Source organism: Dinoponera quadriceps, unplaced genomic scaffold (genome assembly GCF_001313825.1).
Source record: "Dinoponera quadriceps isolate SergipeBrazil2010 unplaced genomic scaffold, ASM131382v1 scaffold676, whole genome shotgun sequence".
Taxonomy (NCBI): Eukaryota; Metazoa; Arthropoda; class Insecta; order Hymenoptera; family Formicidae; genus Dinoponera; species Dinoponera quadriceps.
In genome coordinates this window covers 1,589,221-1,606,193 of record NW_014554818.1, presented here as the reverse complement: position 1 = coordinate 1,606,193, position 16,973 = coordinate 1,589,221, and the positions used below count along the sequence as shown (strand labels likewise).

The following is a 16,973-nucleotide window of genomic DNA, read 5'->3' as shown; positions in this document are numbered from 1 at the left end:
CTGTGACAATGCCCTCCCCCCCCCCCCCCTCTCTCTCTCTCTCTCTACGATAAATGCTCGATAAATTATACTTAGACTTCACAGATACTAAAGTAGGACGTGTGTCTTTGCGCTCGGCGCCAAGCGGTTTCGACCGGACTCGAAAAGAATCACTGACCGAGCAGTTTTGCACAGTGCGCGGGGAGGAATGCGCTCTCATCGAGTGTAAAGCTTCACATTATATACTTAAGAACGCTACACATATATTTTCACATGTCGACGAGGGATATTGTTTTGTACTTTTTTAAAGATGTATTTTATATAAGGATTTGAGGGGATCGTGTTTGTATCGGACGGATTTCAGGGAGCAGTGTGTGAGAGCTTGTACATTTTTGAAATACGATAATACTGTATTTTTCTATCTACGGATATACATATATACACACACACACATACACGTACACTCACGCGATTATAATTACGGGGAGCGAACACGCGATGTGTGTGTCCCGCGCTCTTACAAAACGACGACTCGCTTCAGTCGTAATCCCCGGTCATTACTCGTAACAATAAATACTTCTAAGCATACGTCTCTCGTAGCTCAAACTTCTAATTGCGCGCTGGTACACCGGCTCCTCGCGCGCTACGGCATTATACCCGGAGAAGTAAGAAAAGCCGCATGATACACATACGTAGCAATTGTAACATAGTACAATCAAATGATGTGCAATATTTGTATCTTAATAATATAATTTTTATAAGCCGCTTCTTTCGGAGACAGATATATATGTATATTTACATATTATTGTATTGAATTACGGTATATAATATATCTGTATATACATATACATATGTGTGTATAGTCACTTGGCGATGTAAAAAGAAGAAAAGAGGTGGTGTCCGTTTATTCTCTGCTCCCACGATATCAATTTCAGATAAATGTTCCACCTCAGACTAGCGGACTCAGGTACGACGTTGATGATGATGATGTTAGAGTGTAGTTTGCAAATAACTTCGCTAAAAGTGTGAATTAGACTCGAGACGGCGCGAAGAATCATTTGTGTAGAGTTCAGCTTGAAATCCTCTGTGAAAATATGCGAGTTTGCATGCGTTGCCAGCGATTTATGTGCGAGCGAATCATCATTGTTCAACATCGAGGTTCTCTCTCGAACGCTTCCTTCTGTTATCAGTGGTACCGAAACCGAGAGCTTTCACGACTGTGTGCGTCTCGTTTCCTATTAACAGAGATATTCTGCCTGACTAATCGCGATGCATGCATGCGCTTTCTGCACTGCGCGTTGTCGTCCTGCTGTTGTTCGCTGTAGATTCTTGCATGTAACATAACGGGTCTGGTACTGCCAACATTTCTCTGATAGATAACACAAGCTGGTTTACATTGCATCGGATACGTAGCATATATGTAGCATACATGTTGCTGTGTTACGTTACAGGCGTTAGGAATCAGGCTTTTACTTTTAACATCGTCAAGGCCGAGCCGGCCGATCAGATGCCGCCATTTGGGGTAAATACAAACGCAGCGTGCGGCTTCACCCTGCAGTCTGTAACGAAGAAGGAATCCAATACCTTGCACAATTCGAGGTAAGGCGACGGCGCAATCGAGGAATCAGGAAATCCGTATGTGAAAGGGAGCAATATTCAAATCGAGAGATATATCGCTCGAAAGTCTGTTTAGTCCATGTGTTTCGGTCCTCAGTTCGGTGACCTTTGTTGGCGAAACACAAATAATCCAATGTTATTGTATAAGAGTCAAACTGAGGATCGAAACGTCCTGGACTTGAACAGTCCAAGTTTCCAAGGGGAATCGACAACTCGAGGGGCCGGATTCGCAAATATTTATACTTGCTTATTCGCACCGTTCCAGAATCAAAGTGTCTCCCGGTCGAACACCGTCCCCGATGGAGTACAGCAACGCTTCTTACAGTCCGCAGCAGCACTCGCCGCAGTATCAGCCAAATATGCAACCGACAGTACAAAATGAACCGACCGACCGGCTGTCGCCATTCGGAGGTGCGGCTGTAGCAGGATCTTACACTCTGCCTCTGTCCGTGATGAATCACAAGCAGGGGAATATCATGCCGGGTAATCTAAGGTAATACAGTTCAATCGGGACCGAGGGATTGGTCTGCGTACAATTGAGGATTCACGTGAGAAGCGTCCACGTTTGACGTGTCTATACAATTAGGCCGTAACGTTTCAGAACTCAAGTATCCCCGGGACGAACACCGTCCCCCATGGAATATAATACCGCGTACAGCCCGTCTGACGCGCAATCGTCGCAGTATCAACCGAATATCTCGCCGATGATGCAAATGCCGACGACAAGCGCCACTCTGTACTCGTACGCGCCGGAACAAGCTCGATTGCAGCAAACGGAGCCGAACCTATTTACGTTGGGGAAGGCTCAGGAGAGCATGAGCCACGCAACGGAGAGTCAGGGTATGCCGGTACTGCAGCCAATAGAATTAAACAATGCCAGTAAGTTTATTTTAAGCGAAACTTAATCTTCGTGCAATGCAGCGGACCTGAAAGTCTCTTGGTCGACCGTTCACACCGATCGTTCGTATCTCTGTAATTGCCGTGTGTGCAACGTTGCAGGCACCGCAGCAACTCCGGATGTAACCAGACTGTTGGACATGGACACCCAGCAGCTTAATTTCGACTGGCCCCCGCTCGATTCCAACGACTTGGCGGACTTTGGGCTGTTGTCCGCGAATCTGTCCAGTGGATTGTCTCTCACTGACGGTATACAAGTAGGTATCGGCGTTTCGCACACGTCGACTGCATACGCATTGTTTTAACACATTGTGTTAAATGAAAGAGAGCGATATTCAAATCGGTAAATATATACCGTTTGAAAATCCGTCTAAGACCGGACGTTCTGCTCCTCAATTCGACCCTTATCGGTGAACACAAATAATCTTATGTAAATAATCTAACGTCGTTGTATAAGATTGTTTGTGTTCATCGATGAGAGTCAAAATGAGGATCGAGACGTTCTGTGTGATTCATGCGCAATTATAAATCTTCGAGGTAAATAAACAAAGATAACAAAGATGAATTTCTGCCGACCTGCAGCCCACGACGAATAACGCCGAGGAAACCAGCCAGACGAATAGCATGACGAATAGCATGACGGAAGAAACTAATCGCATCAGCTGGATAAAACAAGAACTCAGCGAAATGAATAACATACTCAAACCCAATCGGCGAAATGACGACGGAGGGCTTGTTTAAGTCACACATTCATCAATTTTGACCATAAGTGGTATCTAATTAGGTATAAAATTAAGTCAATGCTGGCATTGGCTGCAAACGAGCGACGAGGAATCTTCGTGTCTTCACTGCCACCAAGAAGAGCGCGATTAAATCGATATCTTATTAAAAATAGGTAAATTTCTGCTAAAAATTTGCCAGGAACTTTATGTTGCAGAACAGCTTAACCTATTCAGGGATATTAACGCATATGTGTACGTTTAGTTTTATTTAAAAATTACCGTTTTTTATAATTACAAAAATTTTTGAAATTTAAAAATTAAATTTAAAAATTAAAATTCATCCCTGAAGAGGTTAAAATGAAGACTAATGATCATTTAAAATTGCGGAAACTAAATGTCGTTCCAATAAAAGTAAGTAAAATCTGAGGGCTTTTTACGTAGGAAATTTTTTTTAACCCAACTGTTATTTGACAAGATCAATAAATAAATATTAATCTCATCAGATAACACACAAATTAACTTGTCTGATAAAAGAGTATTATTATTATTTTATTCTTTTTACTTTATTACTTTATTATTCATAAAATTATAAATATTAATATAGCACAGACAAAAAATACTTAATACTATTTTAATTATATTAATACTGAAACCATGAATATATAAATTAGTAAATTTTCTTTCTCTCTAAAACAGTGTGGTCAATTTAAGCACCTTAGACCCAGGAAACTTTGATATTTTATTAATTTTTATCACAGTTTTAATTGTTGGCTTTCCTCAAGGACGACATGGTTCCCGCAATTTAAAACTGTCATCATTTTGAATTATAAACCAGGACAAAGCTCAAATCGCAGGTTGTAGCCTTAATACAGAAATTTACCGAAAGTGGACTTTGCACATACAAATGACAAGAAGGCGCGTGAAGATGTAAATTTACCACGAAACTCAATCTACGTTTTATTTTTTACTTGATCTTATTTATACAAAGAAGTGTGTATATGTGTGTACATATATATTTTAACGAGGATGTGAACAAAAGGACGTAGCTTAGGTGAATATTATTAATATACCACTTGTATACTCAACAACGAATATTTTGCTGAAGCAATAATGATAAATATGTTGATATTTAGTTGGTTGTGATACAGTTTCTTCTGACAATTATTGTAACATTCCGAGAATTATCTGCCCAGGATAAATCGTCCTGTCGGTCACTGTGAACGTCAGGGCGCGCGGTGTGTTGTACTTACTCGTTATCACAAATTAAGGTGTTACCGAGATAATTTGAAATGCTTTGACTGTGATCGAATCTGTCTAGCTTACACCTCTCACGTGTGTATAGATTGTTCGAACGAAAGTATCGCATTAAATTCTTATCGATTTTTCAGTCTTTATATCAAACAGGAGCACGAAGCAGCGTCGCGATTGTTTTGGATTGTCTCCGTTTCTCTTTTTTTTGTTCTCTCCTTTTTCTTTTGTATACATTGAACAAATCGAGGAATGATGTCCGTTCATATCTATTTATTTATTCGCCTGAGAGAGATATATATGTATATATATATATATATATATATATATTACGTAAGTATAATACGCGCGCAATTCTGTCTCGTGCTCCTGCGAAGACACTGCAATTATCATTTCCGCAGAAAAACTCATATCACACGCACAAGGTGAGAGACATTCGTCGAACTATAAACGTAAATTTGATTTTAATGTAAAAAAAAATCACCATAAATGTCCATTTTACACTATTTAAATATAATAGTTTTTTTATTTCTTAAATAAGTTTTCCTTATAAAACGGTCGCGCGGAGAAAGCCAAACAGATGTAAGGGATTACTAAAGTAATCTGAAATGCTCCAGCTGTGATCGAATTTTTTTTAGCTTACATTCGTCATTCGTATGTAGATCTCCCGCACAAGTTATGGCCAGAAGAAATTACAACTAAACAGACCTATTACGAGGCAGTCCGTGCATAACGTACATCAAGTGACCATCATACTGTGCAATATCTCACATTTTCTACGCTTATATTGTTACTGTTATCTGTTTTGCACAGTTACACCTTCAGAAAGTTATATTTGTACATACGACCCGTGTAGAATGTATAGAAATAATAAATTTTTAAGATGTTTGACGAAATCGAACTGTCGAGTTTATTATTAAGGGAATATTGACTTTTCACCTAAAAACTTCGAGAGACGCTCCGTCCATGTATCATCTTTATTTACAAATAATATAGAAGGAAACGCACATTCCTTTAATCTAACAAACAATTTTATTGGACTAAATAACATATAATGTGATATATATATATATATATATAATATTGTCCTAGTCTAAATATGTATTATATATAATATAGAGAAATATATATATATATTATATCTAGAGTTATGTAATAATTAGTATGCAAGTGTGTGTAGTGTATCTTGTATGGTGTAAATATAAATATACATAAATATATATTTGTGTGTATATATATTTACAAATTTCCTCGGGCCATTTATTTATCACATATAATATGTAAAATATATTACAGACAGAGTCGATATCTTATAATATGCCATATACCTATGTGGTGTGAATAAATTACGTAAGAGCGATATCTCTGTAATCTTAACGACCTCGTATACCGTATAAATGTCGCGAGTTTATTAGTTATTTATACAGTATACCATGCCATAAAAACGTCTTCCGTTGAATATCGTCGTGGATTATGAAATCGAACGGGAACGATGCGCGTTATAGAGAATGAAGAGTAGTGGTAAAACGATACACATGTTGATCCTTACTTTACTGCGTCACTCTGCAAATACCTAATATCCTGTTCAAAGATACAACAAAAGGTCATATTTACAGTTACAATTGTATATTTACATAACATCGATCGATAAGTAGCGATCTCCTCTATGCTTAGCACGAGAAAAAGTCGGCAGTGTGTTGTGAACGCTTGGATTATTTAAACGTAAAAATGTAGTCTACATGTACATGTATATATGTGTATATGTGTAAATATGCGACGTATAATTCTCTCACATAACACTACTTTACAATCTCTCTTTCTCTCTCTTTCTCTCTCATTCACTCTCTCTCTCTCTCTTTCTCATACGGCATCCGTATTGCACAAATGTATTCGCATGGATGGCGGGTAACACATTATGCAAGTACAGCAATGTAACACATGTATAATATATATATTTATATATCTATATATATATATATGTGTATATATATGAGCGGGGAAGAAATATTTCGCTTCACATACATGTGAAGAATAAAAAAACATCTCGTGTTGTTTTCCAAAATGTATTTACTTAAAAATACAATGAAAGTTTCAGTTTTGATGGAATGGGCAGAAATATATAGTCTGTGGTGTCGGTTACTGTTAAGTTGAAAGAGATGATGCGATGGTATCCTGTACAAAAGTAGCTTGAACACACAAACCAAATTCTTAGCCTAGGATGTTCGTTTACGTTTAAATCGTAGACACATGTCGTTACCAGATTTTTTTTTACGCCTTAAACGTTCCTTTCATGCTTACCTAACGAACGTAGGGATGTAACGGTATGTGGGCGATCAGCCTGATTGATTGTAAGACCCGTTAGCACCAGTGAGTGAAATTTCCCGAATCGCGCCGAGTACTCGAGCGCGACGTGCACCGTCTCGTACTCCGTCGGGCTTGACGTACAAGACGCAAGTCTCTCTCTCTCTCTTTCTCTCTTTCTGGATGTATATAGATGTGTGTGTGTGTGTGTCTGTGTATGCGTGTGTGTGTGTGCATGATGCATGTTGCAAACGGGGCTTGGCATTGTATTATAATAAAATTAAATGGAGCTATGCTTATAGTATGTATGTATAGTATATACTATGAACGCTAAAAGTACTCATTTTGCTCAGGCACCTGTACTTGAAGATAGTTTTTTGCCGACAATCATCGTCAAATTACTATCTTGAAGCGAACACGTGTGTAAATACAGCATAGCGGATTGCGTATAAAACCGTAGATTAACAGAGACTGCCGGAGATGGTATGATTTTTCTCTACGCATCATCATCATCATCGTCATCATCATCACATTGACACATCAATCGGTCGTTGGACGCGTTACGTATGTGTACTTATAAAGGAATATTCGAATGTGTTTGTCTTCCTTTCCCGCACCATCCGCGAGAGAGATCGCAAAATCGAAACTTTTTTTGCAAGTATCAACGTATGCACGGTCCAACTCCCGCCATCTCCTTGGTTTCCATACAGCAGGATCTTAATCCGTGTGGGTGGGAGCAGCCTTTTACACTGCCGTCTCCGCATAGTTCTTTTTTTTTTTACCCATTTTCTTTTTCCGATATCAAACCCATCACTACTTACGAGAACGAATTCATTTTCTCTGATCTAACTGCGTTTTATTTAACTATCTCATTCGAAAATATTTGTACATTAAAACGTGGGACATCCTCTCGCATCCAAATTATCATTACCTTTATTTAATTATTATGCAGCTATGGTACAATGGTATCGTAACCGCAATGTCTCTTCACCCTTTTTTTTTCATCTCTTTTTCTTTTTTTAGCTTTACTAGCTCCCGAAATAAGTAGCGGTATGGACCTGCCAATCGCAACGATTCACCGACTCTAGCAAGAAGAGTCACCACACTACCTCGCGGTAATCTCGGCAACCAGTGAGTAATCATCATCATCGAGTTATTAAATCATGAAACGATCCTCAAGTATACCGTATTGTGTGCATGTGCGTGCGTACACGCGCCTTCTTTCTTTTTTTCCTTTTTTACACGTCAGTTTACGTGTGGGTATGAGCGTGGCAAAAGTATACAACGAGTACATGTCCGGATACCGATGCCACGACTGCGCGCATGGAGGGATCGCACAAGAACGAAACAAATACCGTCAACTTAGTCTGCGGCGAGTCAACGAATCATTGCTAAGAGTTAGTCCACGTCAAGATAAAAAAAAAAATCAAAATCATGATACATAAAAGTAATCGAAACGCTCGAATTACGTTTAGGTGAGAACATCACTATTTTTTTAGGGAGAGTACTCAAATACACAATCATCGTACGCAATAGTCGTAGTTCGAGATTTTCTTCCTTTTTTTTTCTTTCATTTTTTTTTCTCTCTTGTAATTCGCGTCATGCAACACACGGCAGTTCTGGAGTTATAAATATATATATTTATCTACATGTGTGTAATTGAACTCTTATCTCCTACAAAAAATGATATTGTTGCTTGAAAGGAATCGAGAAGGGTGATGGCGCCCCTCACAGCAATTCAACTGGCGAGTTGACTGTTCGATGCTCTCCCTTATCTATGCCCAAGCCTAAAGTGTAACAACCTCTCCGCAGTTACGTTACGTTTACATAATAGTATTCGTTAATAATAGAATGTTTCTTATTCCGTAACTTTATACATACTATGTATAATTATTATGCAATGTTAAAGTCATATATTTACTCATCCACACTACCTGACGCGAGCGTTGCATTAAATTCTTGTCAATTTTTCTGTCTCTATATCAAACAGGAGCACGAAGCAGCGTCACGACTGTCTTGGATTTTCTCCTTTTCTTTTGTATACATTGAAAATGTCGAGGGATGATGTCCATTCGTGTCTATTTATTTATTCGCCCGATATATATATACACACATATATATATATATGTATATATATATATATATTACGTAAGTATAATACGCGCGCAATTCTGTCTCGCGCTCCTGCGAAGACACTGCAATTACCATTTCCGCAGAAAAATTCATATCACACGCACAAGGTGAGAGACATTCGTCGAACTACAAACGTAAATTTGATTTTAATGTAAAAAAAATCACCATAAATGTCCATTTTACACTATTTAAATATAATAGTTTTTTTATTTCTTAAATAAGTTTTCCTTATAAAACGGTCGCGCGAAGAAAGCCAGATGACGGCAAATACCGGTTAGTAGGTGGTTCGGATAAAACGATAGATTCGTCTTGGGAACCGTGTGAGCGAACGTGCGAGCGCGCGAGCGAGCGGGCGAGACGGGCGGGCGAGACGGGCAAACGAACGAACGAACGTACGATACGAACGATCGAAACAAGAGCCTGGATAGAAAGTAGAATTCAAACTCATCGAGTCCTCAGGACGAATATATGGTTATCATTCAAACTACCTAACAGCATTTGGTGACGGCTAGACGACCAGAATTGCGATGAGCCAAGACAAATAGAATTGCGATCGCATCTAACGCGTGTCAGCCCGCCACAATTCCGGTGAGGTGGTAATTTTTAGTCGTAGGTCGGAAGGATCCAGTAACATGGATTGGGCACGATGGATATCAACATTATTACCAACCACTCAATATGAGAGTAAGTTTGCTGAGACTGCCGAAAAATCGACGATGATGTCGTCACGTGCCTAACGCCTCCCTTCTTAATTACATATTTTTCCCCTTTCTTCATTATGCGTCGTCCTCTTCGTCTTCTGCTTCACCTTCCACTTCACCTTCCGCGTCGTCATCCTCCTCTTCTGCAATGAAACAACGTCTCTCTCAGTGAAACGCTGCTGCTGCCGTTGCTACCGCTGCTGCTGTTTTGCTCTAATACTGCCGCTCGTTTAAACGGATCCGCGCGCACAATTGGAGGAGAGAAGTCGGGTTTATATTTACCTTCGCCTTCTTCCAAATCGTCTTCACCTTCCGGTATGTCATCGTCCTCATCATCTTCCTCACCGTCACCGTCCACTTCCTCCTCCTCTTCGATCTCCTCTTCCAATTCCTCCTCTTCTACCTCCCCGTCACCGTTCTCCTCCTTCTTCTGTTTCTTCGTTTCTTCATTCTTCTCCTGTAACAGGGACAAACGGGTTCAGTGCGGAAATCATCCTATGATGAAGAACCGCGCGCTACGAAAAATTATGCTCGATATTCGTCCACCCGAGCCCGCGCCCGTGCGTATCCCCCTTTTTTTTTTCAACGTCGATGCGACGACAAGGTGGAAAGAAAATTCGACGGCGGCTGCGGTAACGACAAGGACAGCGCGGAGAGGAAAGCGCGCACGTACGGACGACGGGCGAGGAGGACGAGAGGTCCCTTCCCGCCAAGAAATACGGTGGCGACGAAAGGGAGGTGTTGGTGTGGTGGGGACTTTCCCTACCCGTTAAAATACGGCGGGACAGGAAAAGGGAAATGGCGGAGGGAGTCGCGCGTCTCTCTACCGAGCGATCCGGCACACACAGTGCCGAAAACGCGAAGAACAGGTAGTAGTGGAGACCGCATCGCGACTTTGCCGATAAACGCTTAGCGTTAAACGGGGCCTCTCTCGTGACGCTTATCGACGCGCGCCGACGATTCGAGAGAGCGAAACCGACCGATTTGATAATCGGACGTTTCACCGAAGCCAGCGAGAGAGAGAGAGAGAGAGACGGTTGACGCGGGAGAATCCACTGGCGCCCATCGTCGTCACCCACGCGCGCAACCTTAATTCTCCGTCGAGAGAACCGCGATACAGAACCATGCCCTTGATCCAGTCCCCATGGCCCGTAATAATACAACGGCCATAACGCAATAAGCATCATAGTTTATCGATTTCGGTGGGAGGGGAAGACGAGCGGAGAGACAGAGAGAAGGGGAACGACAGCCAACGGCCGAGAGAGCGGAGTTCGCTCCGAATTTATCCGCGCGTCTGGAAACATCTTGTCGGCGCCCACTACACTCCGAAGTCATCCTCTCTCTCTCTCTCTCTCGGAGGCGGTATCATCGCGATTGCGATAATGCAATTTATCGCACAAGAGGCGAACCGCGTCGCGGAGATCCCGCTACGAGCAAGACGCGGTAAGGCGAGCATCCGCTTAGATATCGCGAGACGAGCGCGCGTCGTCTCGCGACGCGGTCATTTCCGATTTCATTCGGCTGACGTCGCTCCGCTTTTCGCACGGCGGCGAAAACGAACGAATGAGCGAGCGAGAAAGAGAGAAGCGCCGGTAACGCCGGACTCGTGGCCATACGGCGTTGCTGGCCGACCATGGTGGCGGCTGCTTGGCGTAACAGTATACACGCGCCCGTTCGTATCGGCGGGTACGAGAAAGCGGCTTCGGATGCGCGCGCGAAGCTACGCCGACCAATCGGAAACGCGGAGACCGGCGACGTGCGGCGAGAAGGCCGCGGTGATTGGCAGATGACGAAGGCGCACGCCGTGTGGCGGGGATACATTCGCGCTACGTAAACCTCGCGCAAGGCGAGCAGAAAGAGAGAGGGAGGGAGCGAGGGAGACAGAGATGAAAGGGGGATAGGAAGGAGGAAGATACCGGGGCAGCGTGCCCGCGAGTGTCGTGCAACGCGATGTTTTCGTGTAAAGAGTACAAATCTAAAGCAGAAAGAGAGAGAGAGAGAGAGAGAGCCAAGAACGCGCGATATTCCACGAGGCCGACGACATCACGTGGCGGTGTGTCGGCGGTGCGAGGGAGAAGGGAAAGGAGGAATCGATGGTCCTTGTGAGGGCGATCGAGCAGAGATCGATCGCCGATCGATCTCGGCACGATGATGATAATGCCGGAAGTAATCGGCGAGCGACTCGTGGTGGAAGCGAGAGAGAATGGCGCCGGAGCGATAGACAGAGACGCTGAATCAACGTTACGCTCTGTCCGTCCCACCCTCCTTCCGTGTCTCTCTCTCTCTCTCTCTTTCGCACTGTTCGGAGTAATCGTATTGCCATATACGGAATCGACCTGTTGCAATAAACTGCTAATGAAGGATCGGTTACCGACTGCGTTCTGCAAACAATGGAAACCCGATGAACGAGCTGACGCGCGCGCGTGCGTTACTCCGAATCCGCCGATCACTCTCTCTCGCAATCGTCGCCTCTACCCTACCTACCCTTCTCGCTCGACGAGCAGCGAACGTTGTTCTCGGCGCGAATGACAGTGTCAGACGACGACAGCGACAACAACGCCGCCGCCGTCGCTTGTTATGCCCGCGCGATTACCTATCTGCCCGTTACCAATCACGAGGTCTCGCCAGATAACCCAACACAACGCTCATAACCTATCGCATAGACTCGTTCTCGCGTTACTTTTTCTCACCCCGGCCGATCGACGCAACGAATGGCCGTTACGTAATTATCGCGTGACGTTTCGGATTATCGGCGAGATCGGCGGATGCCTCTCCCGGGAAGAAGGACCATTTTTGTTCCGAACGAAATTTCGCTCTCGCCGAGGAGGATCTCGCTGGGCCGTCGCGGTTCAGGCGACGATGGCAGAAAAACGATCAATCGGTCGAGAGTTTGGGAGTACGCCGTGTGGCGATGCTAATTAAGATAATTAAACGATACACGCGCGAAAACCGCGCGCGCCCACGAGAGAAAGAGAGACACGATGATAACCATTGAATGCAATAAGTTATTTCTGGCTCGCGGCACATCGATCCATAAACTGCGTTATCCGATCGACGCGACGCCTTTCCCGCCTTCTCTCTCGCCGGCCACCGCAGCCGCCGTTGTCGTAGACGTGACTCGCTCGAATCCTTCCGAGAAGTATCGATATCGGGAATGATGCACACACGCGGCAATTTCAGAACGCGGCGAGGCGAACCGAAAAACTCAAGCGCGTGTTCCCTCTCTCGCGCGCGCTCAGACACGATTTTCTGCCTTGACCTCGGACTTTCCGCCTTTTTTCCTCTCTCTCTCTCTCTCTCTCTCGTCTTCCGGAGCGATAGTAATCGCACGTATTCATAGATAGTGTTGTTCCACGAAGGAACGCTCGGAAATCGTGCGCGTCGGTAACAGTGCACATTCGACGCCGTTGTCCAAAGAGACGCGCGCGCGCCGTCGTCGCCTGTCCTTTTCCAGAGTCGCTCTCCCTCTCACTCTGTGCCCTCTCCTTTCCTCCTCCTCCTCACCTCGTTCATTCGGCCGCGCGCGATCTAGCGAATTAATAGATACTCTCAGGAGGAGTCATCGACGTAATAAGGCCGCGTCAACTTATGCGTACTGTGCGTACACGTATGTACGCGTTACGTGCCGCCCCGCTTCGGTCTTTCCACGTGACGCGCCGGAAAAGACGCCGACCGTAGTCGCACGTAACGAGAAGGGCACAGTTTTTTGCGGATTTCCGCCGGCGTCCATTGCGCGCGCCTTACGCGTAGGAAACGCAATCGCACGGTAAATTATCGGCTAAAAATAAGCCCCCCCTCCTCCCCCACGACCTCTCGTCGGCGTATCGGCGACGCGCCCGACGGCACTGCCGCGATCTAAGATGAAAAATCGCGGCAACGATGTTTTCTCGAAGGTTCGTAGTAACGCGCCGCTGCGCGCGACCGCCACAGCCGCGAAAAGAACAGGGAGGCAGGAGAGCACACCGGGTATATAATGCACGGCGTTGCCGCTAGCTGCGCAAGTGGGGTACCTTCGACGGAGGGAGAGAGAGGGAGAGAGAAAGAAAGAGCGAGGAGGAGTCACCGCCACCACACACTGGCAAAACCGAGGCCGTAAGAGAGAACGAGAAAGACAGACGGATGGATAGAGAGAAAAAGAAAGAGGGAAACAGATGGGGAGTGTAAGAGGAAGGAGGAGAAGTAAGAAGGAGAGAGAGAGAGAGAGAGTCCAAGAGAGGGAGCGAGAGGAAAAGGAAGCCTTCGTCGCGGTGTTTATGCACGCAGATCGGTAAACAATTTCAGGGCAACGCGTCGACCTGAAGGAGATACGCGTCGGTCGTCTATCGATCGACCATCGTGCGTGATTAACTTTCTTATAGCGAATTATCGATCAATTACAACGTAAAGAACGTGTATGCGTGGGAACGTAACGGGAGAGAGAAAGAGGAAAAGAGATAGATCGAGAGGGGGGAGGAGAAGAGGGGGAAAGAGAAGATAAAGCGAGAGAGAGGACGAACGATGAACGCGGGCTTGGTTTCGGCCGCCATAATGGAAACCGACACAGCGACGAGTGACGGTAGTAGTGATGGTAATGGTGGCAGACTACCACGACGATCGGAAAAATGCGCGGGACGTCCGCTTTTCCGGATGGCGACGCTATATTGACACGTAAAAATGGCGTCCGACGAGCGAGTTTAGCAGTGCACGAAATTGCAAGCAGCAAGAGTAGCGCGCCGTGTGTGCGTGGCTTGAAGAAGCCGCGAGGAAGCGAACTTGCCGGACGTGAAGAGAGAGAGAGAGAGAGACAGACAATGGACGGGAGAAAGAGAGACATGCGAGAAACGAGCACATGGCGCTAGCAGCCGCCGAGATTCTCTCTTGTGCCGCTCCGATCGTTCTCTCTCGTCTGTCTTTTTTTCCTCTCTCTCTCCTCTGCTAAACAACGCTTTCTCTCTCTCTCTCTCTCTCTCTATCCTTTTCCATGCACGCGCGAACACGTAAGCTCTCAAGTTGCATCAAATTTCAACTTTGGACACGTGAAACGCAGAACTGATAATTATAGATGGTGGCCGGTAGAGGAGTAGTCATCGCCATTATTATTATTATTATCATTATTATCATCATCATGATCATTGCAGTCGCCGCCGCCGTAGTCGTCGTTGTAGTCGTCGCCGCCGCTGTAGTCGTCAGCCATCGAGCGAGCAGAGGAACAGAATATGAAAGAGAGGGAGAATCGTCGCGCTCGGCGCGGCGGCTCGACGAATAATGCAATGGCGTCCCTTGCGCGCTCCTTACGCGCTCGTGGCGAAAAAACACCGCGCGCCGGAAAAGACGTGCCCTGCACGCGGCGCGTCCGATCGAGCGGACTCGACTACGCTCGGGGCCGCTCGCGAACGAAAATATGGAGTTCGGCCGCGGAGAAACGCCGGCCGGCGCGGCGTTCTCCTCTCTAGCCGTGGCTCGGCGGCGCGAATCGCAACGGAGAGAGAAAGAGAGAGGAAGAGAGCGAGCATACATTTCGGACGCGCACCGCCGCCGCCGTGCCGGTCGACGGGGACGGTACATGGAAAACGCGCACGCCGGCGGGAAAATTCTGCCGTGTCGGCGCTGTTCACGGAACCGCCGCGATCTCGTTGGAGCGCGTCCATACGACCCGACGATTCCCCGACGGCATGGCGCGCTTCGCGTGTATTATCATCTAGCGCGAGAGAGAGAGAGAGAGAGATATCATCGAGGACGCGCGCGTTCACACGGACGAGGAGGCGATGTTAAAAGTCCCCCAACGATTCGCACGGATGGAGCAGTGTTACTCACCTCGGCTGGCCTCTTGATCCCTTTGATTTCGCACTTCGCGTCTCCGGACGCCTTATCGTTCTCCGTCACCTTCTCGACCGCGACCTCGTTGTTTTCCTTGGTGCTCATGTCGGCTGAGTCTCGTCTTCTGCGCGTCGATACTCCCCCGGGAAACTCTGTTTCGCGACTCGAACTCTATTCGAGTGTACTAGAAAGCGACGTCGGCGGCTGCGGCGTGTACGCGTTTACGATACCTCGGGTACGTGTCCTCACGCGACGTTGGCTTCCGGCGGAATGCCCGAGAGAGCAGCGTCGTCAGGCGAAGACCCGAGGGGCAACGAGGGAGAGGGCAAACGCGGGGAAGGGGCAAAGAGAGAGAAAGAGTGAGAGAGAGGGAACGAGCGAGAAGAAGGGAGATCGAGTGAGAACAAGAGAGGGGAGCGAGTGAGAAACCGCGAGGGGGAGAGTGGCGGAGGAACCAGTCAGGAGTGGAGCGTGCCGTGTACCGACGACTGTGGCGCGAATAGCGCAAAGCGGACTACTACCCGATCCCGGCTCCTAGCATGTCCAACCTGGCTTTGTTCAAAAATGAAGATGGCGCGGGTTTGAAACTCGACAAACCCCTGATTGGTCGGCGTCTCATGGCACTGTATACCCGTGCCAGTGTGCGCGATCCGTCGATTTCACCGTCGTATGATCTTACGCGATTGCCCAAAGGTCTTACGCACGTAACGCGGCCGTTCGGCGCACAAATAAAATTAAATCCCGCGGAGGACGAGGGGTTCGAGAGTTCGTGGCCCGAGCGGGACGTCCGGTTCGAGGCTATGTCGCTCGATTCAAATAAGCCTCGGCGCTGCGAGTCGTCCTACGTGGGCTTCAGCTGGTCCACGTGTTCGCGGGAGAGAGAGAAAAAAATCGATGGGCGCGCTGTAGCACGAAGGGCGCGCGGCGAAAACGATCGCGCGAGCGAACGATCGAAAGCGCGTCACGGCTCCGCACGCGAATTTTCACGTCGCCACGCGCGACGTGACGCGAGTACGTGCGGACTGATCTATAGATAGAGCGAACGGACGCCGTCCCCGCACCACGCAGACGCCGGCCGAAATTCGAGGTGTGTGTTAACCCACCCTGAGAGAGAGAGAGAGAGAGAGAGTGAGCTCCGAAAGAATATTCGGGACGACGTGAATTTCGCTTCCGTTGCGCGTTCGTCTTAATCCGTGGCCGCCGGCGTTACCGTTTGCTCGCACGATCCGTCAATCGCTGTGCTTTTATCGCCGTACCCGGCGGAGATTCGATAAAAACAAAGAAACACTTGTCCGATCCTCCTCTTTAAGAGCGACATATATTTATCGTTTTATACACACACACACACACATATATATATACGTATATGTGTAGAAACTACTGCGTGTCGGTTGAGATTGTGTAAACGGCATTGTTGCTCATTCATCGCGTGTGTCCGTCGTGGTTGGGCAAGAATTGCCGGGCTAAAATTGCCACAAAGCCGCGCGCTCTATTTATATCCAGCGTAACGCAAATAGCGAAGGGCGGCTTAATATAAAATTGCGCTTATTGATTGGATGTCTTATATATTAAAGCAATT

The 16,973-nt window shown here is 46.2% G+C and overlaps 2 protein-coding genes across 3 annotated transcripts in view; one reads left to right on the top strand and one right to left on the bottom strand.

Moving 5' to 3' along the window:
- Positions 1-8,190, top strand: part of LOC106742136 — a 9,021-nt gene extending 831 nt beyond the window's left edge. The window contains exons 1-6 of one of the 2 annotated variants that reach the window (XM_014614807.1): positions 844-946; positions 1,431-1,578; positions 1,862-2,089; positions 2,198-2,475; positions 2,596-2,750; positions 3,076-8,190. In XM_014614807.1, coding sequence (XP_014470293.1) covers positions 919-946; positions 1,431-1,578; positions 1,862-2,089; positions 2,198-2,475; positions 2,596-2,750; positions 3,076-3,234 — 996 coding nt within the window. In that variant the 5' untranslated portion in view covers positions 844-918 and the 3' untranslated portion in view covers positions 3,235-8,190. Of the gene's footprint in view, positions 1-843; positions 947-1,430; positions 1,579-1,861; positions 2,090-2,197; positions 2,476-2,595; positions 2,751-3,075 lie in introns of those variants that run through there. The other variant, XM_014614806.1, reaches the window with a different exon arrangement.
- Positions 7,534-15,919, bottom strand: LOC106742138 (glutamic acid-rich protein). Its single transcript, XM_014614809.1, has 3 exons — positions 15,392-15,919; positions 9,881-10,055; positions 7,534-9,741 (listed from the first exon to the last, which is right to left on the bottom strand). Exons 1-3 carry the CDS (start codon positions 15,497-15,499, stop codon positions 9,674-9,676), a joined length of 351 nt encoding a protein of 116 aa, XP_014470295.1. The 5' UTR covers positions 15,500-15,919; the 3' UTR covers positions 7,534-9,673.
- Between the last annotated feature and the right edge of the window lie 1,054 nt (positions 15,920-16,973).

Coding starts and splice junctions, on each gene's coding strand:
- LOC106742138 (XM_014614809.1), bottom strand. CDS start 15,499: ATGAGCACCAAGGAAAACAACGAGGTCGCGGTCGAGAAGGTGACGGAG. Junction 10,056..15,391: donor GGATCAAGAGGCCAGCCGAG/GTGAGTAACACT, acceptor TCCCTGTTACAG/GAGAAGAATGAAGAAACGAA. Junction 9,742..9,880: donor CGATTTGGAAGAAGGCGAAG/GTAAATATAAAC, acceptor GTTTCATTGCAG/AAGAGGAGGATGACGACGCG.